The sequence below is a fragment of the Patella vulgata genome, chromosome 6 (assembly GCF_932274485.2).
Source record: "Patella vulgata chromosome 6, xgPatVulg1.2, whole genome shotgun sequence".
Classification (NCBI taxonomy): Eukaryota; Metazoa; Mollusca; class Gastropoda; family Patellidae; genus Patella; species Patella vulgata.
Genome location: NC_065884.2, coordinates 11,220,053 through 11,242,344, shown reverse-complemented (window position 1 = coordinate 11,242,344; position 22,292 = coordinate 11,220,053). Strand labels below are relative to the sequence as shown.

The 22,292-nt window shown below is 35.0% G+C and overlaps 1 protein-coding gene and 1 long non-coding RNA gene across 2 annotated transcripts; both read right to left on the bottom strand.

Moving 5' to 3' along the window:
* Positions 1-122: 122 nt before the first annotated feature.
* On the bottom strand, positions 123-3,259 carry LOC126824858 (uncharacterized). Its single transcript, XR_007681654.2, has 4 exons — positions 3,182-3,259; positions 2,081-2,126; positions 1,476-1,681; positions 123-297 (listed from the first exon to the last, which is right to left on the bottom strand). It is a non-coding gene; the product is annotated as an uncharacterized LOC126824858 (long non-coding RNA).
* An 867-nt stretch (positions 3,260-4,126) lies between these two features.
* Positions 4,127-21,099, bottom strand: LOC126824253 (probable ATP-dependent DNA helicase HFM1). The gene is made up of 17 exons (XM_056101692.1): positions 21,078-21,099; positions 15,474-15,575; positions 14,549-14,694; positions 13,651-13,698; positions 12,968-13,014; positions 11,299-11,432; positions 10,594-10,641; positions 10,366-10,449; positions 9,768-9,859; positions 9,399-9,505; positions 8,619-8,666; positions 7,920-8,017; positions 7,468-7,596; positions 6,714-6,799; positions 5,769-5,852; positions 4,682-4,833; positions 4,127-4,247 (listed from the first exon to the last, which is right to left on the bottom strand). Exons 1-17 carry the CDS (start codon positions 21,097-21,099, stop codon positions 4,127-4,129), a joined length of 1,548 nt encoding a protein of 515 aa, XP_055957667.1.
* Between the last annotated feature and the right edge of the window lie 1,193 nt (positions 21,100-22,292).

Here is a 22,292-nt window from a genome sequence, read left to right as displayed (position 1 = left end):
TATATCTGGGAGTAAAAAAATAAAAACTTCTAGGAAATTGATCAACTCAAATTTTTAATGGGGAAATAATTATTAACAGAGAGGGGCCATTCAATATCAATATTTTGAAATATTACCTGTATTATGACTGACAGATGCTTGTTCATTATGTTGAGGTGTTGCACGTTCTATAGGGGTTTCATTAATATAACTACAACCAGGTTTCTGTTGTTGTGGTGTGGCCATCTTATTCTTCTGATATGCGTACATACTCAAATCTATGGTCGGTGTTGGTTGACCTGAACTATTTGTACCAAGCTATGGACAAATAAAAAGAATTCAGATTTGTTGATTGGGCCTTGAAATAATGCTTTTTGTTGGACCTGACAAAATGTTTTACCTTACCTTTTTATCGTTGTGCCATGCTTGTACCAACCAGTGATAGGATTTCGCCCATATATTCCGGACATGTCCGTCGCTTTTTTCCAAAACGTCCTAAATTGTCTGACCAGGAATATGAGTGTATAACTACCACTCAACCCAATTATCATTGATAATAGACTGGATTGATTAGGTAATTAAGTGATCAACGTATTTATCGTGTTATAGCATCTATACACCTACCTTGATCAACTACTTAATCTGCATTCAAAAGGTGTCAACAAAAATTCAGAAAATAGACAAATCTGAGATTGAGAAAATTACAGGCACCAGAGGAACAGTGCCTGACAGAACCTGGATTTGTACCAGACAATGTTTGTGACAAGTGACTTGTTTCCAGGTTTGCTACTGACACAGTAATTTTTCATTTGAATATCTAAAATCAAATTAAATTCAAATATAATTTGCATGTCATAGAAATCTAGTTCTAGCTGCTTAAAATATCAGCCCATTTCAAAACACTTAATATTTATAAGTTGACTTTTGGCTTGAAAATATTCGAATTGGTCCAGTAAATTTTTTGTTTACTACATTTAATAACAACTTCTTTCAATTTAGTTTTCTTAGGAGCGGCTTCAAGAAACCGAATCATAAAATTCTATCCAAACTAACACACCAAGAAAGATAAATTTCTTCTTTTATCTTCCTTCTAGAGGGCCTGAGACAAGGACAGCTGTCTAGTCATTCAGTTGGGATGAAAAACTGAGGTCCCGTGTACACATGTTAGCGTGTTAGCGTGTGCGCGCTGTATCATAAAGTCTGCCATTGAGTCAACTGGCGTGGTTTCGATTCCCCGGTTGTATGTGACAAGGAGTAGGGTCGCCTGTCCAACCTTGCGGGTTTTCTCCTTCCACTGCTAAAGACCCCTACGCGCAAGCGAATTATTGAAATAAAATTAAACCATATGTTAGTCCCGAAATGAACTAGTTTGTGTCGAGTGGACGTTAAACCCCATTTCTCTCTCTCTCTCCTTCTAAGCATGTTCAAAAAAAACCTTTTGGATAAGAAAAGAAGCTAAGTATAGCTCTTGGAAGCAAAGTAGTAAAATATCCTACCCGTGGTCTTTTGACATCTTTAGCACTGTGTGGTAAATCTTGTGTTCTGTGTTTTAATATATTCATCTGAGCTTGTAAACCACGTAATTTAACCGGCTGTTTGGATGCTTTTGGTGTTTTAGGAGTTTGTCTACTATTGTTTATACCTTCTTTACAGCATTTATGGGCACAGGTCGATTTGTTGGCACATTTATGTCCACACACAGCTGGAATACATAATATTATGCCGTATAAACAAGTATGTTTGAGCAGAGTGGGTGTGCAGTAAGCAGGGTTCAGGGCTGTCGAGAGCTAAATAGAACAAAAGTCACCTCGAGGCCCTCATTCGAAATTTATATCCACACTCAACTGTAAGACATAATAGTATGTTTGAGTCAAGTGGGAAGGAGTAAGCTAGGTTCCGGGCTGTCGAGAGCTGTGCTGGCGCCGAGAGCGAAAGCTGTTCAGGCCTCCACCCATTATTTCGTTTGTTTATGAAATCTAACATGGTAGAGTTCTGTCAATCATCAAGAACATAATAATATAATTTCTAGAATCAATTTATATTTTTGCATCACAAAGGGTGAAACTGCACTCAATTAGAATGAACAGATGTATGATTTTACCTTCTGTTGACAGATGGCGAGGAAGATCAGGCACTTCATTTTTAATCTGTAACAAATTACAACAAAATGTTTATCATAAACTATACTCTTCAAAAAAGTAGGGGATATTCTGAAACAATACAAAACTGCGAAAATGCACTGCTATTTTTATTAGAGGTAACCAGTGTATGTTAATAACAGACCAATTGCCTATACATTAACATAAACAGTTCATATGGGTGAATTATCTGACGGCCCCATTTCACTCGCAAAGAGATACACCGTCAAAAGTGAATATGGACGTTTTTGATTTTTGTCTTAATAATGAGTAATTGCTCCACTAATCCTCAGACATTCAGCAATTCATCGTGGCATGCTCCTAATCAACAGTCCAATCATGATTTGGGGCAATCTGACCCACTCCTCTTGCAGTGCCACGACCAATTCTTGCAGTGTTTTTCGATGGCGTTGAATTTGCATTTCAATATCCATCACTTTTTTTGAAAAATATATTATGACAGAAAGAGAGATTATTTGATAGATGTAGAGAGAATATCATGACATTGCATGTGGATCTGAGCTGTATCATAATCATTTTAGAAATGGTCACGTGAGGTTTGTAATTTGTTCAACTTTTTATTGGAGCCCATTTCTGGATGTGTCGGGCAACCTACTAGTACCAGTGAACCACATTATAGTGAGTACAGTGTGCCTGGATTATTTTGAAAATAAAAGAGAAACACATTAGTTGAAATGGAAGCTAAAACAATCAACACATCACCACAGTGATCCTGTGTAGCAGGGATGTCAGTATGTCGTGTGCTGTGTGATTGTTCGTGTAGCAGGGGACGTCTAGATTGTTCTGTCTTGTGATCCCGTATTCATGCCCAGTCAGAGCAGAAAAGTAGGACGTTAAACCTCATTTTATTTCATTCCATTTCATTTCTGTTCTTAGCTGTATAAAGTTTATATCTACAGACTTGGTCGGGGGTGACTTCACATTTGTTCACCCACTGGTTCCATACCTGGGGTCGTTGGTTCAATTCAACACACAGGCATCATGTTACACCTGTACAGTGAATGAGTAAAACCATAATGAAGTAAAAGAAATCAGACAAGTACCTGTTGATGGTTATCACGACTGATAGAGTTATTACCAGTATAAATTGGTACATAAACAGTATGGATATCAATTCCAACTAAAAAATACAATAAATATTTACATCACAATAAATTGATTCAACAGCATTTACCGGAAGTAATTAAACTGGAAACACACAGGTCACAATTCTATAGAATATGTACCTGGGCCCTTATTCTCGAAAACTTAAACTAAGTTAAAAATGAAATTTTAAGAAATTCTGCAACTTCATTGGATATATGCAAATTGATTTTACTGGTCAGCCAATCGAATTGCAGTATTTCTTAAAATTTCGATTGTATCTTAGTTTAAGTTTTCGTGAATAAAGGCCCTGTTTATTACTTAGTAATGCTTCAACTAGGCTTCTTTAGTCTTTCTCAAACAGGGGGGTTGGATGGCCGAATGGTTAGCATGTTCATGTTGTATCATAAGGGTCTGTCATTAAGTACGTGACAAGGAGTAGAGTCACCTGTCCAACCTCGTGGGTTTTCTCCAGGTCCTCTGGTTTCCTTCCACTGCTAAAGACCCCTATGCGCAAGCAAATTATTGAAATAAATTAAACCATATGTTAGTCCCAAAATAGCTAGTTTGTGTTGAGTGGACGTTAAACCCCATTTCTCTTTTTCTCTTTATCAAGCAATAACAAGTGTTTAATAATAATATACTACAGTATATCATTGCTTGATAAAAACTAAATTATCATATCAATTATCCTATCAAAGATGCATTATCTGAGAGTTAAATTTGCCTATTGCAGGTTTTTTTTCTGGCTTCAAATTTCATATCAATTATTAACATTTATTATCATTGGCAATGGTACTAAAAGTAAAGTAAAGTAAATTTATTGCATAAAAACGCCCCACGAGGAGCAGCATTGACAATCAACAATATGAACTGTGGGTGAAGTAATAACAAGCAAAGATTAACTAAGAAACCAATTTACCCCATTCTTGACTTAACAAATGTACAAATAAATCTGGACCCATTTCATTTCTTTTAACATCTATCTTTCTTCTCCAACCATCGTCTTTCAACAACACAGAATCACTGAAAAACAACAAATAACAATATATACCTGTATTATTATTATTAGATACATTGAGAGTGCTGAGCCCCTGTGGCTTAGATAGTATGATGCTGGTTCGCTAACCTGGAGGTGCCCTGTTCGATCCTTGTGTTCATCAAGATTTCCGGTGTGGTTCCCCCTTATGAGTGATGTATGACAGATGGCCTGGCATGAAGTGTATAGTCATTCTGAAGGCATGTAAATGAACCCTTGACATTTGAATTTGATATAAGAGTAGGCTGCAGCTTGATTTCCTCCCCAACCAGCCTGATGTCCCCAACTACCTTGACATCTTCCCCCACCAGCCTGATCTCCTCTCTCATCTAGCAGCCTGATCTACTTGCCAATTTGCTTGACCTCCTTAACAAGTTTTAAAATAAAAAGCCAACACCATATGGAAGTATAGAAAACTTACAGGATTCTCCATTTAAAGACTATATTATTATCAGTATCACCTATAAGGAAATAAGCCTGGTGATTTGTATTAGGTTTAGACTGTAATATATCCTTATTGATCAGATTAATGGTGATAACCAGATCAGCTGTTCTCTCTTTATATTTCTTCACCTATAAAATTTTTCATAATACAAAAATATAGAATCTATTCAAAAAGATTAACTGATATTTAGTTATTCAGTTTGGATTTTGCCTTTATTAAATACCCAATCACGTCTTCTGATTTGAGCCATGGTGGCTCGCTAACCTGCTGGAAATCTCGAGTTCGATTGATAGGTTGGCTGAAAAAGTTCATTGGGATTTTCCAGTGTGGTTCCTCCTTGTCAGTGGTGTAAGACCAAGGGCTTGGCAAGGGACAATGTATAGTCCTTCAGATGGGACGAAAAACCAAGGTCCCGTGTACACATTGGCATGCTACAGAAAATTTTACAATTACATTGATGTTGATGAGATTTAGTGCACTTTCCTGTTGGTTTAAATATAATCTGGAAATGATGATTTGCCAACTAGAGTCTCTTTTCATTACTCAAATTCAAATGAATCTCTACAGGACGTAGAGCTTGACAAGGATAAACATCTAGCTGTTCGGGCAAAATGGAAAACCGATGTCTTGATTTCACTATTTGCAGGAGATTTACTATTGGAAATTCAAATAAGAGCGGACTGTAGTGCCACTGTTTGGGCAAAATTTCACTCATAGCACACTGCACCTCTCTTCATTAGCCTAGTTGGTGCAGAAAAGTAAGACTTAAACCCCATTTTATTCCAAATGAATGTTCGTTTTACTGCCATAAGATGTCAGACAACATTATCTCATCCAACATAACACCCTTTGTCAGGTATATCGCATAGGAACAAAACTAGTAGCTTCATGAGAGAAATTTGGGACGACTACTTGTCACTATATAGATTTTCAATTTTATCATTGTCATGTGTTTTACTTCTAAATAGTGTGAACCAGATTTGAAAATCAAAAATGCCAAATATCATAGATCTATGCAAGTCAAGCATCATGTATCTAGAGTCAAATATATTTTACTAATTACCTGTTCAATAGCCAGTTCATATTTAGGTAAACTAGATACAGCTTCTTTTACCTGATTACCAAATGGTGGATGTCTGTTGGCAATCTGAAACATTTTAACATCACAGTTGTTTGTCATTATTGCCCAATATAAATATGCAATTCCTTAAATGACATCTGGAAGTATGGTGAACTATTTACATCAAAAACAACACAAAGTATATATAACTATATAACACATTTTCAATTAATTAACAGAGATTCGTAGTTATATAATATCCAATTATTCGCTCCCGGTGTTGGCCAAGAAAGTTCATCCTGATTTTCTGTCATGGTTTCCCCTTGTCAGTGGTGCAGGATGGAGGGCCTGACCTGGACAGCTGTCTAGTCATTCGGATGTACACATTGGCGTGCACGTAAAAGATCCCTTGGCCGTTAGAATTCGATATAAGAGTAGGCCTTAGTGCTGCTGTCTGGGAAAATTTTTCTCATAGCACACTGTATGGCGTATGCCTGTCTTCATTAGCCAATTCAGAGTAGAACAGTCTGATGTTAAACCCCATTTCACTTCATTTTTATATCCAATTACAATCTAATATTTTTAAGTGGATGTATTACTGAAAACAACACCGTACTTTATAGAGTTGCCGAGTTCAATAGTCACAAACACCATTTAAAGGAAATTGTTTCAATCGAATTTAGTAATAGAACTGGAAATACATAAGACACCATTTTATGGAATATAATTACTGTTTATTACTGAGTGACATTTCTATAAAAACTAGCAGAACCAAATTGAAGCAGCATTCAGTAAAAACATTAATTATATTCCATATAACATTTATGTGTTAACATCTAAGGAATTAGAAAGAATTTTGTGTATAATTTATGACACCTTAATTAACATAAAATATTATGGGCATCAAGTAGGAACCAAGCTTGAAATAAGCAATGTTTAGAAACATACCAGTTCTATTTCTCTGGGGTTTGTTTCACCAAGTTTATGAAAACTGATTAATCCTGCATTGGCAAGTGCCAGAGAAATTGTTGTTCCTGAAACAAAGATAAGATAAGAATGCTGAATGATGAAAAAAGATATTATCTGAATTAAAAAAATATTCTCATGAATAATCATACATATAACACAATTAACTTTAAGCTAGTATTATCTTTCTCAAAGTTTCCCCTTGTCAGTGGTGCAGGAAAAAGGGACGGTCAAGAGACAACCTATAGTCATTCAGATGGGAAACCAAGGTCTCGTGTACACACTGGAATACACATAAAATAACCCTTGGCTGTTTGCATTCAATATAAGAGTAGGCTCATAGCACACTGTATGGCATGGCATCCCCGTCTTCATTAGCCCAGTCGGAGCAGAATAGTAGGAGATTACCCTCATTTCATTTTATTTCTCAAAGTTAACTGAAGTGGTAATTTATCACGAGGTGTCTGAAGTTTGAGAGGGATGTTGAAATGGCATTCTGCGTCCTATGACATTATTTCTGCAGCATATCTTTATTAGATTATCTGTACTGAATCTGTTTGTTAACTGAAGATCTTACCAGTAATTAAATTTACAACACAGACAGTCGAGATTAAAACTCCTAAAGCAGGGGGTCAGTTACTATGTGTCTATTGTAAATTTTCCTGGCATCCCCCATTTTCAAAATTTCTACAGTTACAAAAGTTTCCATAATGTTGTTTGGATTGATAAATTATACCTATTTTGTCAAGTTGTTTTGTGACATATTTTGAATCTTCCCAGAGTCTCTGTTTAAAACATTTAGACAGTTGTATAGCTGATAGAAGAACTTTATAGTCCTTTCTCTGCCATAAAAACTCCAATAAACCTTCAAAATACAAGTAATACAAATTTCAGTAATGGCCTAATCAACTATCCAATATTTCTTCTTTGCATTCAAATAAAATTGTGGTCATTGACTTTTAAAAGCACTTAACTCATCCTTCATATTCTGACATTGAAAGATGAAAAATAGATCTCACTGAAAAGGAGTAGTTTTCATTCCTCATCTTGATCAGGTCTTGATAGCCATCTACCGATATATAAATTGAAAAACAAATCCGGAACATAAACAAAAACAAAGACCATAAAAATTGAATCATTTCCATTAAAAGTTTTCTGTAATCATGATTAATTATAAATTCTACTTACATTTAACAACTCGAACGCCAACTCGGAATATTTTGGTGACATCATTAGTGAGAGAATAATCGTGAATAGGGAGACAGGAGAATGAGGCTTGAATAAGACTGGAATTAAAATTTTAAAATCAGAATATAACAGCGTTGATTAAAGAACAAATAACATATATGATAATTGAGGCAATTAAATCCACAGATTGTCATTTCAGGGATTTTGAGTGAAGCTGAATCTCTAAAAGGGATATCTGTTCGGTATTTACAAAGATATGGTGAAATGAAAATTTGTCCACATTCATCATCCTCCACAGGTGAACTAGCCAGTTTCACCTGATGGGTTTGTTTTTAATCTGATTAAATCCAAACCGGGAGATTATCTACTGTTGATGTTTGATTTTGTTTTCTTAATTAAATGTTAAATAATGAGTTTGAGTATATTTAATCTGAAGCAAGCCGTTAAATATGAGTTACATTTAGTCTGAAGTAAACTGTTAAATATAAGATATTGGCCATAATATATAAATGACAATCAGCGGCTTAAAAAAATATATTTCATGTTTTTATAATGTGAGTATGATATCAGAAATACTGAAATCTATCTTAAGCCTGTTCTGTTTTCCATGTGTATTTCCACACACTTTTTCTTCAGTTACGAGGACACGGTTCCGATACATTTGCATTAGAACGACTTTTCATGAAAAATGGGCCTTACCAGTTGATTTTCATCTGTTTTGTTTTAATTTTACCAATTAAAGGATATCTATTGAGAAAGAATTAAAAAAAACATAGTTTAGAGACAGTAGAGCAGTCATTAGATACTATTTGTTGTCAGAACTCATGATTTAGTAAATATTCTATCACAATAATTTCACAAACAATGCATAGTACATATTCTACTGAATGCACAGCTGGAGGGTTGAGCTTCAGAAGTTTCAAATTTGAAAAGTATCTGAGTATCTTTACCTTTTCCAGAACCCCCAATACCTCTTGTAAATGCATTTTTCTGAAGATATTGCAATTTTTTGTGCATTTTTAAAAATCACCAAGGAAGTATTTAAAATAAACAAAGAAGCATTTGAAATAAACAAAGAAACATTTGAAATGAACATGCAAATATTTGAAATGAACAAGGAAATATTTGAAATGTACAAAGAAAGAATTATTAGACATGAACAAAGAAATATTTGAAACTAGCAGGATACCCGGCTTCGCTCGGGGGTCATAACTCCGAAACCGGAAGTGGTAGACTAACGTCACCTGGCTTATGTTACTCCCCAGTCCGAGCTACCCCTATACCCCAAATTTCAGACTCGGGGCAGACCTAGTGTAGCCGCCAACCCCGAACAGACAGACAGACAAACAGACAAACGACAGTCACAAATATTAGTATAGAAGATGAACAAGGCAGTATTTGAAATGAACAAAGAAGTATTTGAAAAGAACAAGGAAGTATTTGAAATGAACATGGAAGTATTTGTGAAGAGCCATTTACCTGATACTTTCCTTGATCTTGTCTTTATTCAGTGTATTTAATGTTGTTTTCTCGGTTTGACGTAAAGTTATATCTTGAAACTCAGCACAATCAGTTATTAAAGTTAACTAAAAATCATAAACATACAATATCATGAGTATCTAATCCTTTATTAAAGTTAATTCAAACAAATATATACTATGAGTATTTTTCTCCCTGAACAGTACACAACTGTGAGATGTCTCAGCGCACAATGGGGTCTTTTGCATGCAAACCAATGTGTACGTACATGCATGGACCTTGGTGTTTCACACACTTTCCTTGCCAGCCTCAAATGAAGTGACAAATGGCAGTTTATTTAGATAGAATGATGTCAATAATCAGACTCACCAGTTCATCAATATGCTCTTTTCCTGTTATATTATGAAATTTCTTCATTGTTTCAAAAGCTATACAATATCTAGCCATTAATTTACCAGTTTCTGAAAAATGATATTACGAAGAGAAATTCGTGTTTAATCCCCACAAGTCAGAAATACTGGTCTCAAAATGACATTAAAAAAATGACACTCTTTATATGAAGATTGTTTGATACCACTCAAATTAATAGACTCTACTAAACAAATGAAATGAAATGGTGTTTAACGTCCTACTGTTTTGCTCCGAACGGCTAATGAAGACGAGCATACGCCATACATGGTGTTACATATCAAATTCCAACTGCCAAGGGATCTTTTACGTACATGCCAATATGTACACAGAACCTCGCTTTTTTGTAACATTCGAACAACTATAGGTTGTTCCTTGACAGACTCTACAAAACAGAATGTATTACTGGGGAAAATCACTCTGCACGAATGCACTGATTCCAGAACCATGTACGCTGAGGAATGAAAATGTCGGAATTGATTAAATGAAATGCAAATATTCTGAAAATGAATTCTCATTTCCAATCAATGAATCTCCATATTTTTATACCAATACATACCTGTTGATTCTATTTCTAGTGTTTCATCATTCATCTTAACTAAACTCATCCCCGCTAACGAATTCACACTCTTTAGACATAAATCTATAATTATTCAACAAATTTATTTTAATTTGATTTTTCTTTAAAATTTCTGAAAATTTGACATATAATTTCGAAGAATCTTTAGGCGATACAAATGCTTAGGTTTTCAAGAAAGTTTGTTATGAACATATTTATTTCACCTACCTTCTAACCTTTTCTCTACCTGTTTCTTGTCAACACCTGGTGGTACACCTGTAATCAATTCAAAATTGTAAAAGAGATATACGGAAGAATTCAATTCTCTCAATCCTATAGGAGGAGGATTCAGTTTTCTCAACCCTATCAGTGAATTATTGAGAGTAGTTGATCAAACAATCCTGAATTCAATTCACTCAATCCTATAAGTCAATTATTGAGGGCACCTGACTGAACATTCACAAATTGAATTCTCCCGATCTCACAAACAGTTGTAATTCAGTTACACAAAAATTCTGACAAGAATATATCTCCACCAATCACCACACATGTAACATGTTATCGAGAACTGACAGAATTATGACAGTGCCAATCCAAATAACGAGACAATGGTTGGAATGTCCTGAGGAACTTTCTTCGTCAACCTTAGCATCATACCTGGCACCTCCTTCTTAGTGAGGAAATTCCATGCTAACGGAGTCACCATTTGTAGAATAAGGAACATTAAAAAGCCATTTTGTCATTTTTTCACCCCACAAAATTCATATCAAATTTTTCCTTTGAGTAAAAACATATTATATTATGGCCATACACAGCTCACTGCAATAAACAACCCTCCGAACTTCTCAAATAATGTGTTTGAAAATCCAATTTCTTAAGCCTTCAGAGAACATTGACAATACGTCTTTGCTACTTTAAATCTTCTATATTTACCATAATGTCTGGGATTTTTCATGATTCTAACATAGAGAAATGTGTGTCTAATCCATTCTACAGCTAGAGCTATATCAGTTATTGTATGTAGAACAACCTCAGCATTCAGATGTTCTATCAGATTCTTATGTAAACTGAAAATATACAAAAGAATGAATCATTCTCAAATAAAATAAAGAACTGAAATGAGGATTAATGTTCTACTTTTCTGGGCGGTTAGATGGCTGAATGGTTAGCTAGCGCCTGCTGTATCATAAAGTCTATCATTGAGTCAACTGGCATGGTTTTGATTCCTGGTTGTACATGACAAGGAGTAGGGTTGCCTCTCCAACCTCGTGGGTTTTCTCCGAGTTCTCTGGTTTCCTCCCACTGCTAAAGACCCCTATGTGCAAGCGAATTATTTAAATATTAAACTGAACCGTATGTTAGTCCTGAAATGACCTAGTATGTTAGTCCTGAAATGACCTAGTTTGTGTCCAGTGGACATTAAACTCCCTCTCTCTCTCTCTCTCGCCTTTTCTGTACCAACTGGGCTATCAAAGATCGCCATATGCTGTGTGCTATTTTGCTTGGACAATAGTATTTCCACCTACTCGTTATTGTATTCCCAATCTGATTAAAACACAGATCTTATTTCGTTTGTTTTTTTATAGTTCAAAAGTTCATTTACTTGTCGTTACTACACTAGGATCTGGAAGAATTGTTCTGGATGATGTGAGGGATTAGCCAATGTTACGGCGAGTTTTAGGCGTGAGCTGCACGGAACTGTGGGTAACCCACTAGAAACATCAAATCTGATTGGTTAATCAAATGTCTGATGTCACAGGGTGAAAAGCTGCTCGTATGTCCTCAGACGAGACCTTCCACTACAGATCTTCATGTAGAGTAGGCCATCAAAAGTATAAAAAAAAACTGAATGAAATATAGATCTGTATCTTAATCAGATGTTGTATTCCAGGTCCAGCTGTCAAAGGTTTCTTTTACATGCATGCCATCCAGCATCATTGACAAGGAGAAACGTGGATGAACGAACTTTCTAAGACAACACAGTGATCGCACCACAGATCTACTGATTAGAGAGTCAGCTCCATACTCACTGAGCTACCATTATGCCCAGATAAATGGTTAGATATGGTTAATGTATGCATAATTAATTCTTAAATAAAAACATGTTTCGATTCCATATGCTTGCTACAGATAAATGAGGTCCACATGTGGTGCATTCAAAGATTTGTATCCATCTTGACACTCAGCTTAAATTTATTTATTCTCTGTCTAGTCATTAGGATGGGATAAAAACATGGTCCCTTTACAGATGGAATTTGAAATACAAGCCGGCCGAAGCACAATTGTCCAGGCAAAAGTTCCTGCACATTGCATGGCGTGTGTCCCTCTTTATTTTGCCTTTTAGTGCAGAAAAGTAGGACTTTAAACCCCATTTTATTTCTATTCATTCTGTGCTTTTATGTGTTGAGTTGATACGCTGTATTGTCTATTATGTGTTGAGTTGATGCGCTGTATTGTCTATTATGTGTTGAGTTGATGCGCTGTATTGTCTTTTATGTGTTGAGTTGATGCGCTGTATTGTCTTTTATGTGTTGAGTTGATGCGCTGTATTGTCTTTTATGTGTTGAGTTGATGCGCTGTATTGTCTATTAAATTCATTTACCTGCTCTCTATGGTTTGAGTTCCATTAACAATAGATTCATATTTTGCCTGAAATATAGATGTCAACACCTGTTCACTTAAATCATGGTCGACCGTAACTCATGGGAGCAGGGTTAATACAAGAAAACATGGGCCTTATTCAAGAAATCTTAAACTAAAATATTTCAAGACTGCTATCTTTTCATTGGATAAAAGATCAAATTTGTACTTGGATATTAATTCACAGCTGTATGTTACTGTGGGTATTCCATGTAAATGATCATTGAGTAGGGTCGCCTCTCCAACCTTGTGGGCTTTCTCCGGGTTTCCCCCACTGCTAAAGAACCCCTACGCGCAAGCGAATTATTGAAATATAAAACTGAACCATATGTTAGTCCCGAAATGACCTAGTTTGTGTTGATTGTCTCTCGCTCTCTCTCTCTCTCTCTCTCTCTCTCTCTCTCTCTCTCTCTCACTCTGTGCTATTTTGCTTGGACAATAGTAAGTCTGCTTACTCTTTATTGTATTCCAGGTTCATCTGTCAAAGGTTTCTTTTACATGCATGCCATCCAGATCCATTGACATGGAGAAACATGGATGGGCAGGTAAATGATCATTCAATTTTTAATGAGCTCAGTTGCTGAAAATTATAGAGTAACCATAGATTTTTTAATTATCTGTTTAGAGAAAAGAAATGTGTTTTACCTTTGAAGAAGTTTTTGTCATAATTACTGCTGTAGCTGTTGTATCAAACTGAAAGAAATGAAATGAAATGAAATGAAATCAAAAAGTGTAGGAGAACAACACAACACACAAATAAATAGAAACATGGAAGATAAATCTGTGGACAAGATCAACAACACACAGACATTGTAAGTAGAAATAAAATAAAATGGGGTTTAACGTTTTACTGTTCTGCATCCACTGGGCTGTTGAAAGCGTGCATATGCCATACATTGTGCTATGACAGAAATTTTGACCGGAGAGTGGAGCAATGTCTACTATGTCGAATTCCGACTGCCAAGGGTTCTTTTACATGCACTCCAATGTGAACAGAGGACGTACCTCAGAAATTGTGACCTGTGAGACAGTAATTGGGATTCACCAATGAAATCAGTTTTTGATGACAAAATAACCACTAATACTGGCACACAGGACCCACTTTTGCTCAAAAGGCTGCAACATTTTTGGGGTTCACCAGTGAAATCAGTATTTGTCAGTATTTGATGACAATTGATAATTATTGACAAATGAATACAGGACTCATGATGGTTGGAAGGGCTGCAACATTTTTTGCCTTGAATTTAATAACAAGATAACGATTGATAAAAGAATGCAGGGTCCACATCTGTTGGAAGGGTGCAACATTTTTGGCCTGAAATATGGAAGATACATTTTTGTATGTCCCTGTATAAAACAAGTTTTATTTAGTAATGATGATCGAGGCAAGGCCTAAAATTCAATCGCCAAATTCTCGGTTCAGGGTGGATCAATTTGACTGAAATTTTCAGCAAATTCCCTTTACATTATTTAGTTTTTAACTATTATAGTGAAAATAGCCAGCTTTCTATCTAATCTCCCATAATGTATCTTTAAAAAGTACCTGAGGTCTCCCAGCTCTACCTATCATCTGTAGTATCTGTGTATCAGGATATTCTGTAGGACATCCCATACTATAGAACGTTGTAGACTTCAATATTACCAGATGTGCTGGTAGATTTACTCCCATAGCTAATGTTGATGTTGCAACTTCAATAGAATATGGAATATACTGTATATAGATTCAAATACATTGAATGACCACTTAACCCTATCAATGCTGACATCACAGGAAAGCTGTCAATCGTTCTGCAACAACAGAGCTAATGAAGGTGTGCATATACCAGTTTTTGCTTAGACAGAAGTGTTTTCGCAACATAAAAAGAATATAAAATATACTGTCTGTCTGAGTGAGGACTAACCCTTATCCCTGGTGAGATTTCAGATCATATCAGTATGAGGTTACAGGGACTTTAGAAGGAGACAGCAGCTCCAGCAGTTTGATCAACAAGTACCTGTCAATCTTTTACACCCATATCCATAAATTCAAGCATCATGGTTTACCTTATGTTAGTTGACAAGGAAATGAAATGGTGGGGGGGGGTCAACGACCTGATTTTCCAAACTAATGAAGATAGGCATATGCCATGCAGTTTACAATAAGAAAAACTTTGCATGAATAGCAATACGAGCCAATGAGAACACATGTGAACCTCCCTCTGAACAACATGATGCTGTTCGTTGCCAAGGAGAAACCTGGCTGAAAGATCCCAACTCTCTCAGCCAACACCTGGATCAAACCTGGAATCTCCAAGTTCATACTCACTGATCCAATGCCACTGTGACTCCCTAGATAGTGAGATAACTCAATACTCACTGAGCCTCTGCCACTGTGGCTCCGTTTTGTTAGTGAGACAACTCAATACTCACTGATCTACTGCCACTGTGACTCCCTAGTTAACAAAGGGTTCCAACTTTTATTTACATACCTAATATTGGTAATATACCCTGTCTGAATAAATCTTCTATCGAATGACGATCTTGAGAATCCATACCAGCATGATGTACCCCAATACCATGACTTAACTGATCTGAATTAAACCACAAACCATTTATACATAATCAGATTAAAATTGGAATGTGTAGTTTAGCAGATTGAATTTGCTCTTGATGGACAACACTAATTTTTTTTTCTTTTCATAGGTATAATAAACAAGGCCCCATATTTGTAATAACAATAACAGATGAGACATTAAAAGAGGGAGATAATTTTAAAATATTCCTATATTTTCAACTTGCTGTCACTTATATGCAATGAGCTAGTAATTTCTAAGGTAGGTCTAGTATCAGTAGGTTCAGCAGTAACATAAACCACATTATGCTGCCAAATGGTTTATAATAACAGTGAGGCATAATGGAACAGCATGTGAGTACCATAGCTATTGTCATATAGTTCGTTACTAAACCAACTTATTCATTAAGAAATAGTGGTCTGAATCCTTCTAAAGTTCTTTGTGTTAATTGAGTTACTTCCCTTGAATAACCAAAGGCTTTGATCCTAGATGGAATTCTGGGATGGAGTGAAATGTAAGATGGCTGTTTTCAATTAGCCCGTCTGCTTGTCATAAACAATCCAGGCTATCTTGTGGCCTATACTCCCCAATACGTGAAAAACAAACCTTGAGGAATTACATCATTTAGAAAATTTTATTCCTTAATTGATATGTTTTGTTTTCTTATTTGCTACTGTGGACAAATTTACCTGCTATTTTTGATTCTCTTAATTTTACAGATTCTTGTTTCAGTAAATCTTTATTTTCACGCTGTGCGAACGATCGACCATGATTCTGTTTTATCAGCACATCTGCAGTCTGGGTCACCATCTTTCTTGAAGAACAGAACTGAAATGTAAATAAAATGTTAGTTCCAAAAACTGAAATGGTCTGACAAGGAAAAGTCTTAATTAGTAAGTGCAGGAGAACAAAACAACACACAAACAAATAGAAACATGGAAGATAAATCTGTGGACAACACACAGACATTGTAAGCAGACATGAAATGAAATGAAATGAAATGGAGTTCAATGTTCTACTGTTCTGCTCCGATTGTGCTGAAAAAGAAATAAAATGAAATGAAATTGGGTTTAACATCCTACTGTTCTGCTTTGACTGGGATGAAGAAGATGGGCATACGCCATGCAGAGTGCTACAAGGGAAATTTTGTCCTGACAGTGGTGCTACGGCCTATTCTTATTTCGAATTCCAACTGTAAATGGTTCCTTTACGTACACGCCAATGTGTACCCGGGAACTTGCTCTACATCCTACAAAACTAACAAGGGGGAAAGCGGAAACATGATGAACTTTCTCAGCCAACACCCGGATCGAGCACGGGACATCCAGGTTAGCGGGCCAACGCCTTACTCACAAAATCACTGCAGCTCCCCGTCATTGAAAGTAATCAACCAAAAAAGTGTTATCGAATCAAGCAAGCAGTCACTGTGTTGTACTGTAGTGATACAGTCTTCTCTTAAAATGAAAAACTCACAATAAGAGGGAATCTACAAAAATGAGAATATTTCTCGAACATCTTGTATGCTAGAACAAAAATGACACAACAGTTAGCAAGCTAGTCTCCATGGTTGCATGTTTGATCCTGACACTAGCCCGCCTGCAGTGAAATTAACTTATTAGGGAGCAGGGTTAGCATTTGAGTTGCATATGCCAGTCCTGATTGATGGACAGTGAAATTAACAGGCTGGAGAAATGAAATGCTAGGAGAACCTAAATACCATAAAATAAGAATTTAAAAAAAAATAACCTTGAAACACAATAAATACAGTGAAATCAATTGCTTTTAAGTGTAAAAACATGTAAATATATATTTTTTCCAAAAATATGGGGTTAAAGCGAAAAACATGTAAATATACATTTTACAAAAATATAGGGATAACGCTGAAAATTGTAATATCCTTGCAAGATACAACAAAATTTTATAGTAAAATTTGTGCTAGGGATACAAGTAAATGAAATGTAAGTCACACTTCAAAAAGTCAAGAAAGTAAAATTTGTACAATATACACTACAGGAACTTACCACAAGTGTAGGTCGACCATTTGAATATGTATCGATGATATTTTTTAGTTTATATGTCAAGTTAATATCAAACTTAAACTCAGATTCTCCTTCTTTATGTACGTAACCAAGGACTATCTTGTTTAACTTCACTGGTCGGTATTTCTCATCCAGTCTACAATATAACAATATAGCAACAACAACACTTAATCATAAAACATTATAAACTTAAACATACAAAGTGTCCCAGAAGGTTTTAAGAGTCTAAAAAGGTCATAAGACTAAGAGTCTCAGAAGGTAATTTGTCTCAGAAGGTAATTTGTCTCAGAAGGTTCGAAGTGTCTCAGAAGGTTCGAAGTGTCTCAGGAAATTATCAGTGTCTCAAGGGGTTCTAAGAAGTGTCTCAAGAGGTTATAAGTGTCTCAGAAGGTTATAAGACTAAGATTCTCAGAAGGTTATATTCAGAAGGATATAAATGTCTCATAAGGTTATGGGTGTCTCAGAAGATTATAAGTGTATCAGGAGGTTATAAGTGTCTCAGGAGGTTATAAGTGTCTCAGGAGGTTATAATTGTCACAGGAGGTTACAAATGTCTCAGGAGGTTATAAGTGTTTCAGAAGGTTATAAGACTAAGAAGGTAATGTTCAGAAGGCTATAAATGCCTCAGAAGGTTATAAATATCTCAGGAGGTTATAAGTGTCTCAGGAGGTTATAAGTGTCTCAGGAGGTTATAAGTGTCTCAGGAGGTTATAAGTGTCTCAGGAGGTTACAAATGTCACAAAAAATAAATAAAGAAAGTGACAAAATACAGAACATTGTCTTTTTTAGAACTTGTGGCATAAAAAAAAATTAATTGGTACACCTCAGAAAAGATATTAAAGCCAGTCCATGAAATATTTACCTGAAATTTAATGCTGGTTTTGCTGGTCTTTCAGAACTTCCTAACCAATCAGCTAACTGTTAATACATGACGTATATTATTATAAATTAATATATATTTTACTATCCCCTGGTTCCTCCCACAGCTAAAGACCCTACATACAAGCCAGTTATTGAAATAAAAAGTGAACAATGTGTTAGTCCCAAGCTGACCTAGTTTGTGTCATGTGGACGATAAACTCCATTTCTGTCTCTCATTTTTTACCAAATAAAAAGTACAGAATTCAAATCAGTGAAATGTTGTTGAGTTCTAGAGTTCCTCGACAATTTATATACTATCCTGTTTGTTCACCCTGGATGTTCATAGAAAGAAAAACACAAATCCTGTCTCGCCCAAACTTTGTCAAAAATAAGTATTCTAATCGAAATATGAAAAAATTCACCTAAATCATGAAAAGCTACATATATGTAAAATATTCTGATAAATATTTGTTCCAACAAAATGCAGCACACAAACTGTTGTCATGTTCAACTTAGTGCAAAAAAAATGACCCAAAAGAGATCAAACAAATTCCGATGAAAAGAAAAATAAGAAATAGAATGTTACATCTTCACTATTAGGAATGGTGGCTGATACAACAATAAATCTGATTGGTGTTTTATTTGGTTGTTTTGTTAGATCTGTTAATATCAAGGTCTTCATTCTACTGAGTACAGCTTCTACTGTTGCACCTCGTGTTTCATCATTTAATATATGGATCTATAGAAATAGAGAATTAAAATAGGTACATTGGTAATATTTGTTAACATTCAGAAAGTTTCAAACAAGTGAATATATGATAAAAGTTTGTAAGAATTATATAAAAACTTAGTAACCATCTCGTAAGGGACAGCATATAGCCATTCGGATGGTACAAAAAAACAATGTCCCATACATAAAAAAAACACTTGGCAGTTAAAATTCAATATAAGATTAGGCCATAGTGCCGATGTCCAGGCAAAAATTCCCTCATAGCACACTGTATGGTGTATACGCGTCTTACAGAAAAGTAGGACATTTCATTTCAGATTCCTATAAAGGAGTCAGGGGTTGGTTCCTGCACACCAGATTGTCTTAATTCAAAGAGATTTAGCTCCTTTATGTTACCTTGTTGTATTAATCTATTAACAGATCAACTAACCTCATCTACCAAAAACAGAGCAATATTGTTGAACAAAGATTTATTATCCTTCCATTTTCTAGACATACTATCCCATTTCTCCTACAACATATCATCGTCAAATATATATATATCACAAAAATCATTAGAAATCTACACTTGCTTATTTTGTATAAATGAATTGAAAGTTTTAGTACTCACGAATAATGATACAATTTTTGCAACAAGGCCATAAAACATTATCAATCATATCAGATTATGAACGTCACAATTATGCAAATTAAGAAGGAAAATGTGAATGTTTGAGTCTACTTGTTATTCTGAGGCAATGCTATCTCCTAATATTTCCATGACCATAAACAGAAAATTGTCATTTTCGATATTTTTAAAAAACACTTGACCAAGTTTTTATATTCCAATTTAACAATTTAAAAATAATCTAACCGGAGTAGTAAGCACCAGGTTGGCTTCTTGTAAATCCTGAAATTCATCTGATACTGTGTCCCCCGTTAATTCCTTACAGATTACGCCCAGTGGTCCAAACTTCTCCTTCCAATCATTAAACCGTTCTGAACAAAGAGCTTTCACAGGAGCCACTAAAATATAAAAATGAAATAGGTTTAGCGTCCTACTATTCTGCTCCGACTGGGCTATTAAAGACAGGCATATGGCATGTAGTGGGCTATTAGGGAAATTTTGCCCGGATAACGGCGCTACGGCCAACACTAATTTCGAATTCAAACTGTCAAGGGTTATAAAACAACAAATTTTATGCATGTGAGTAAAAAATATTTTAGTATTTCACTGAATGCAAATTACATAAGTATGTTTATAATGTGACTTTATATTCAGAATTAACAAACTCTATTCCAACATATGCTGAACATATCCATCTGGATTGACAAAGACTGATCACAAAAATATGCAATATGCCTAACTGGACATCAAAATGTGGTGAATTAGACTCAAAATTTCAAAGAATTCCAAAAACATTGACTGTACCAAGAGTATAACTATTACTAATCTCAATTATTGTTAATAATAGATGGGATTAAAAAATCATTAATTAAATAATAATCAAACCAATTACACTTTTACTTTTTTAAGAACCCTGTATAACTCAGGGTTCTTAATCCATTTTGAAATGGCCAGAATTGGGTCAAATGAGGTCCTGGTAAGAAATTGGGTAATTAAAAGCTTCCATTTCCATTAATATAACTTCAACAAAAATAATTCTTGGTAATTTATTATGGAGAATATCATATTCTAATGTATGTGATTACTACAAAAATAACGACAAATAGGTACACCTTTTGAAAATTTTCCATATTTAATTCAGCTTGAAGTTCACGTCAGTAATATTCCTGAATAAATTACTGTCTTTGTTTATAACTTACTGTAAACTATTTTTGTCTGGCTATAGTCTGTATTTGTAAGAAGTCTAACAATGGCTATCTCAAATACAACTGTTTTACCCGAACCTGTTGGTGCTGATACAACCATAGACTTATCTGTATAAAATACCTACAACAACATATAAATCTCTTTTATTAAATTTGAAATGTGAAAAAACATAATACAAACGTTTATTAAAGTTGTTCATTTTGATAGATGGTTATTTATTACTAAAGAGAGAGAAGAGAGAAATGGGGTTTAACGTCCATTCGACACAAACTAGGTCATTTCGGGACTAACACATGGTTCAATTTTTATTTCAATAATTTGCTTGCACGTAGAGGTCTTTACCAGTGGGAGGAAACCAGAGGACTCGAAGAAAACCCGAGAGGTTGGGCAGGCAACCCTACTCCTTGTCACGTACAACCGGGGAATCGATTAATACTAAAAAATTTCAGAAGGAAGGGTCATCTTACTAACTTCTTTAAATTTGAAATGTGAAAAATTATAGTTATTAATTTTGATAGACGATTATTCAATACTAAAAGTTTGTCAGTCTTAATTTCAGGAGGAAGGGTCATCTAGCTCTTTAAATTTGAAACATGAAAAATAGAACTGTTTATTTTGATAACTAAATAATCAGATCTTTCATAATATACAAGTTTCAAAAGCCTTCTAATCCAAGCAAAACTACATGAACATTCACCATTTTGTGGTTCATTGAGTAAAGTGCACTCGAAAAAGTTTCTCAGGATTGTCCAGTGTGGTTTCCCCTTGTCAGCAATATCATACTTACCTCATCAAATACCATAGACTGAATAACATTAAAATATGGAAACTCAAATATATCTCTATATCTAGAAGCTGATATTGTGTTAAAGAAAACAATGAAATGAAACCTATGCTTAATCATCAGCTTTGTCTTCCATGACAAAGTAATCAAGAGCCATAACTCTGGCAGTAATTATTGGAAATCGCTGCAAATCAGGCTTCTTCTTCTCATGACCTTAAACACTGTGTATAAATTTAAAGTCAATCGGATGGGGGCGACGACAATATACGACCACATTTCAATGTGGGTGTATAAAAATTAATTTCAATACAGGTAGGTATTCTAATTTTACTATTCTCAGAATCATATTTAACTGTTTCCATCTGTAAAGCACTTTGTTGCTACTGGCTGATATCATATACATGTGAAAGCTCGAAGATAATCTTCAAGCAATTTTCTCACTAAATAAAATATATATGTTTGCTATCACTTAACTAAGATTAATCAATTTAAAAACAGGTACATGCAT

Excerpts from the sequence above, each read along its gene's own strand:
- LOC126824253 (XM_056101692.1), bottom strand. The coding sequence starts at position 21,099 with ATGGTTGTATCAGCACCAACAG. Across the intron at positions 13,015-13,650 it reads TGACAAAAACTTCTTCAAAG|GCAAAATATGAATCTATTGT; the intron begins GTAAAACACATT and ends TCTATATTTCAG. Across the intron at positions 7,597-7,919 it reads TGGCGTTCGAGTTGTTAAAT|GTTTATTGGAGTTTTTATGG; the intron begins GTAAGTAGAATT and ends TGTATTTTGAAG.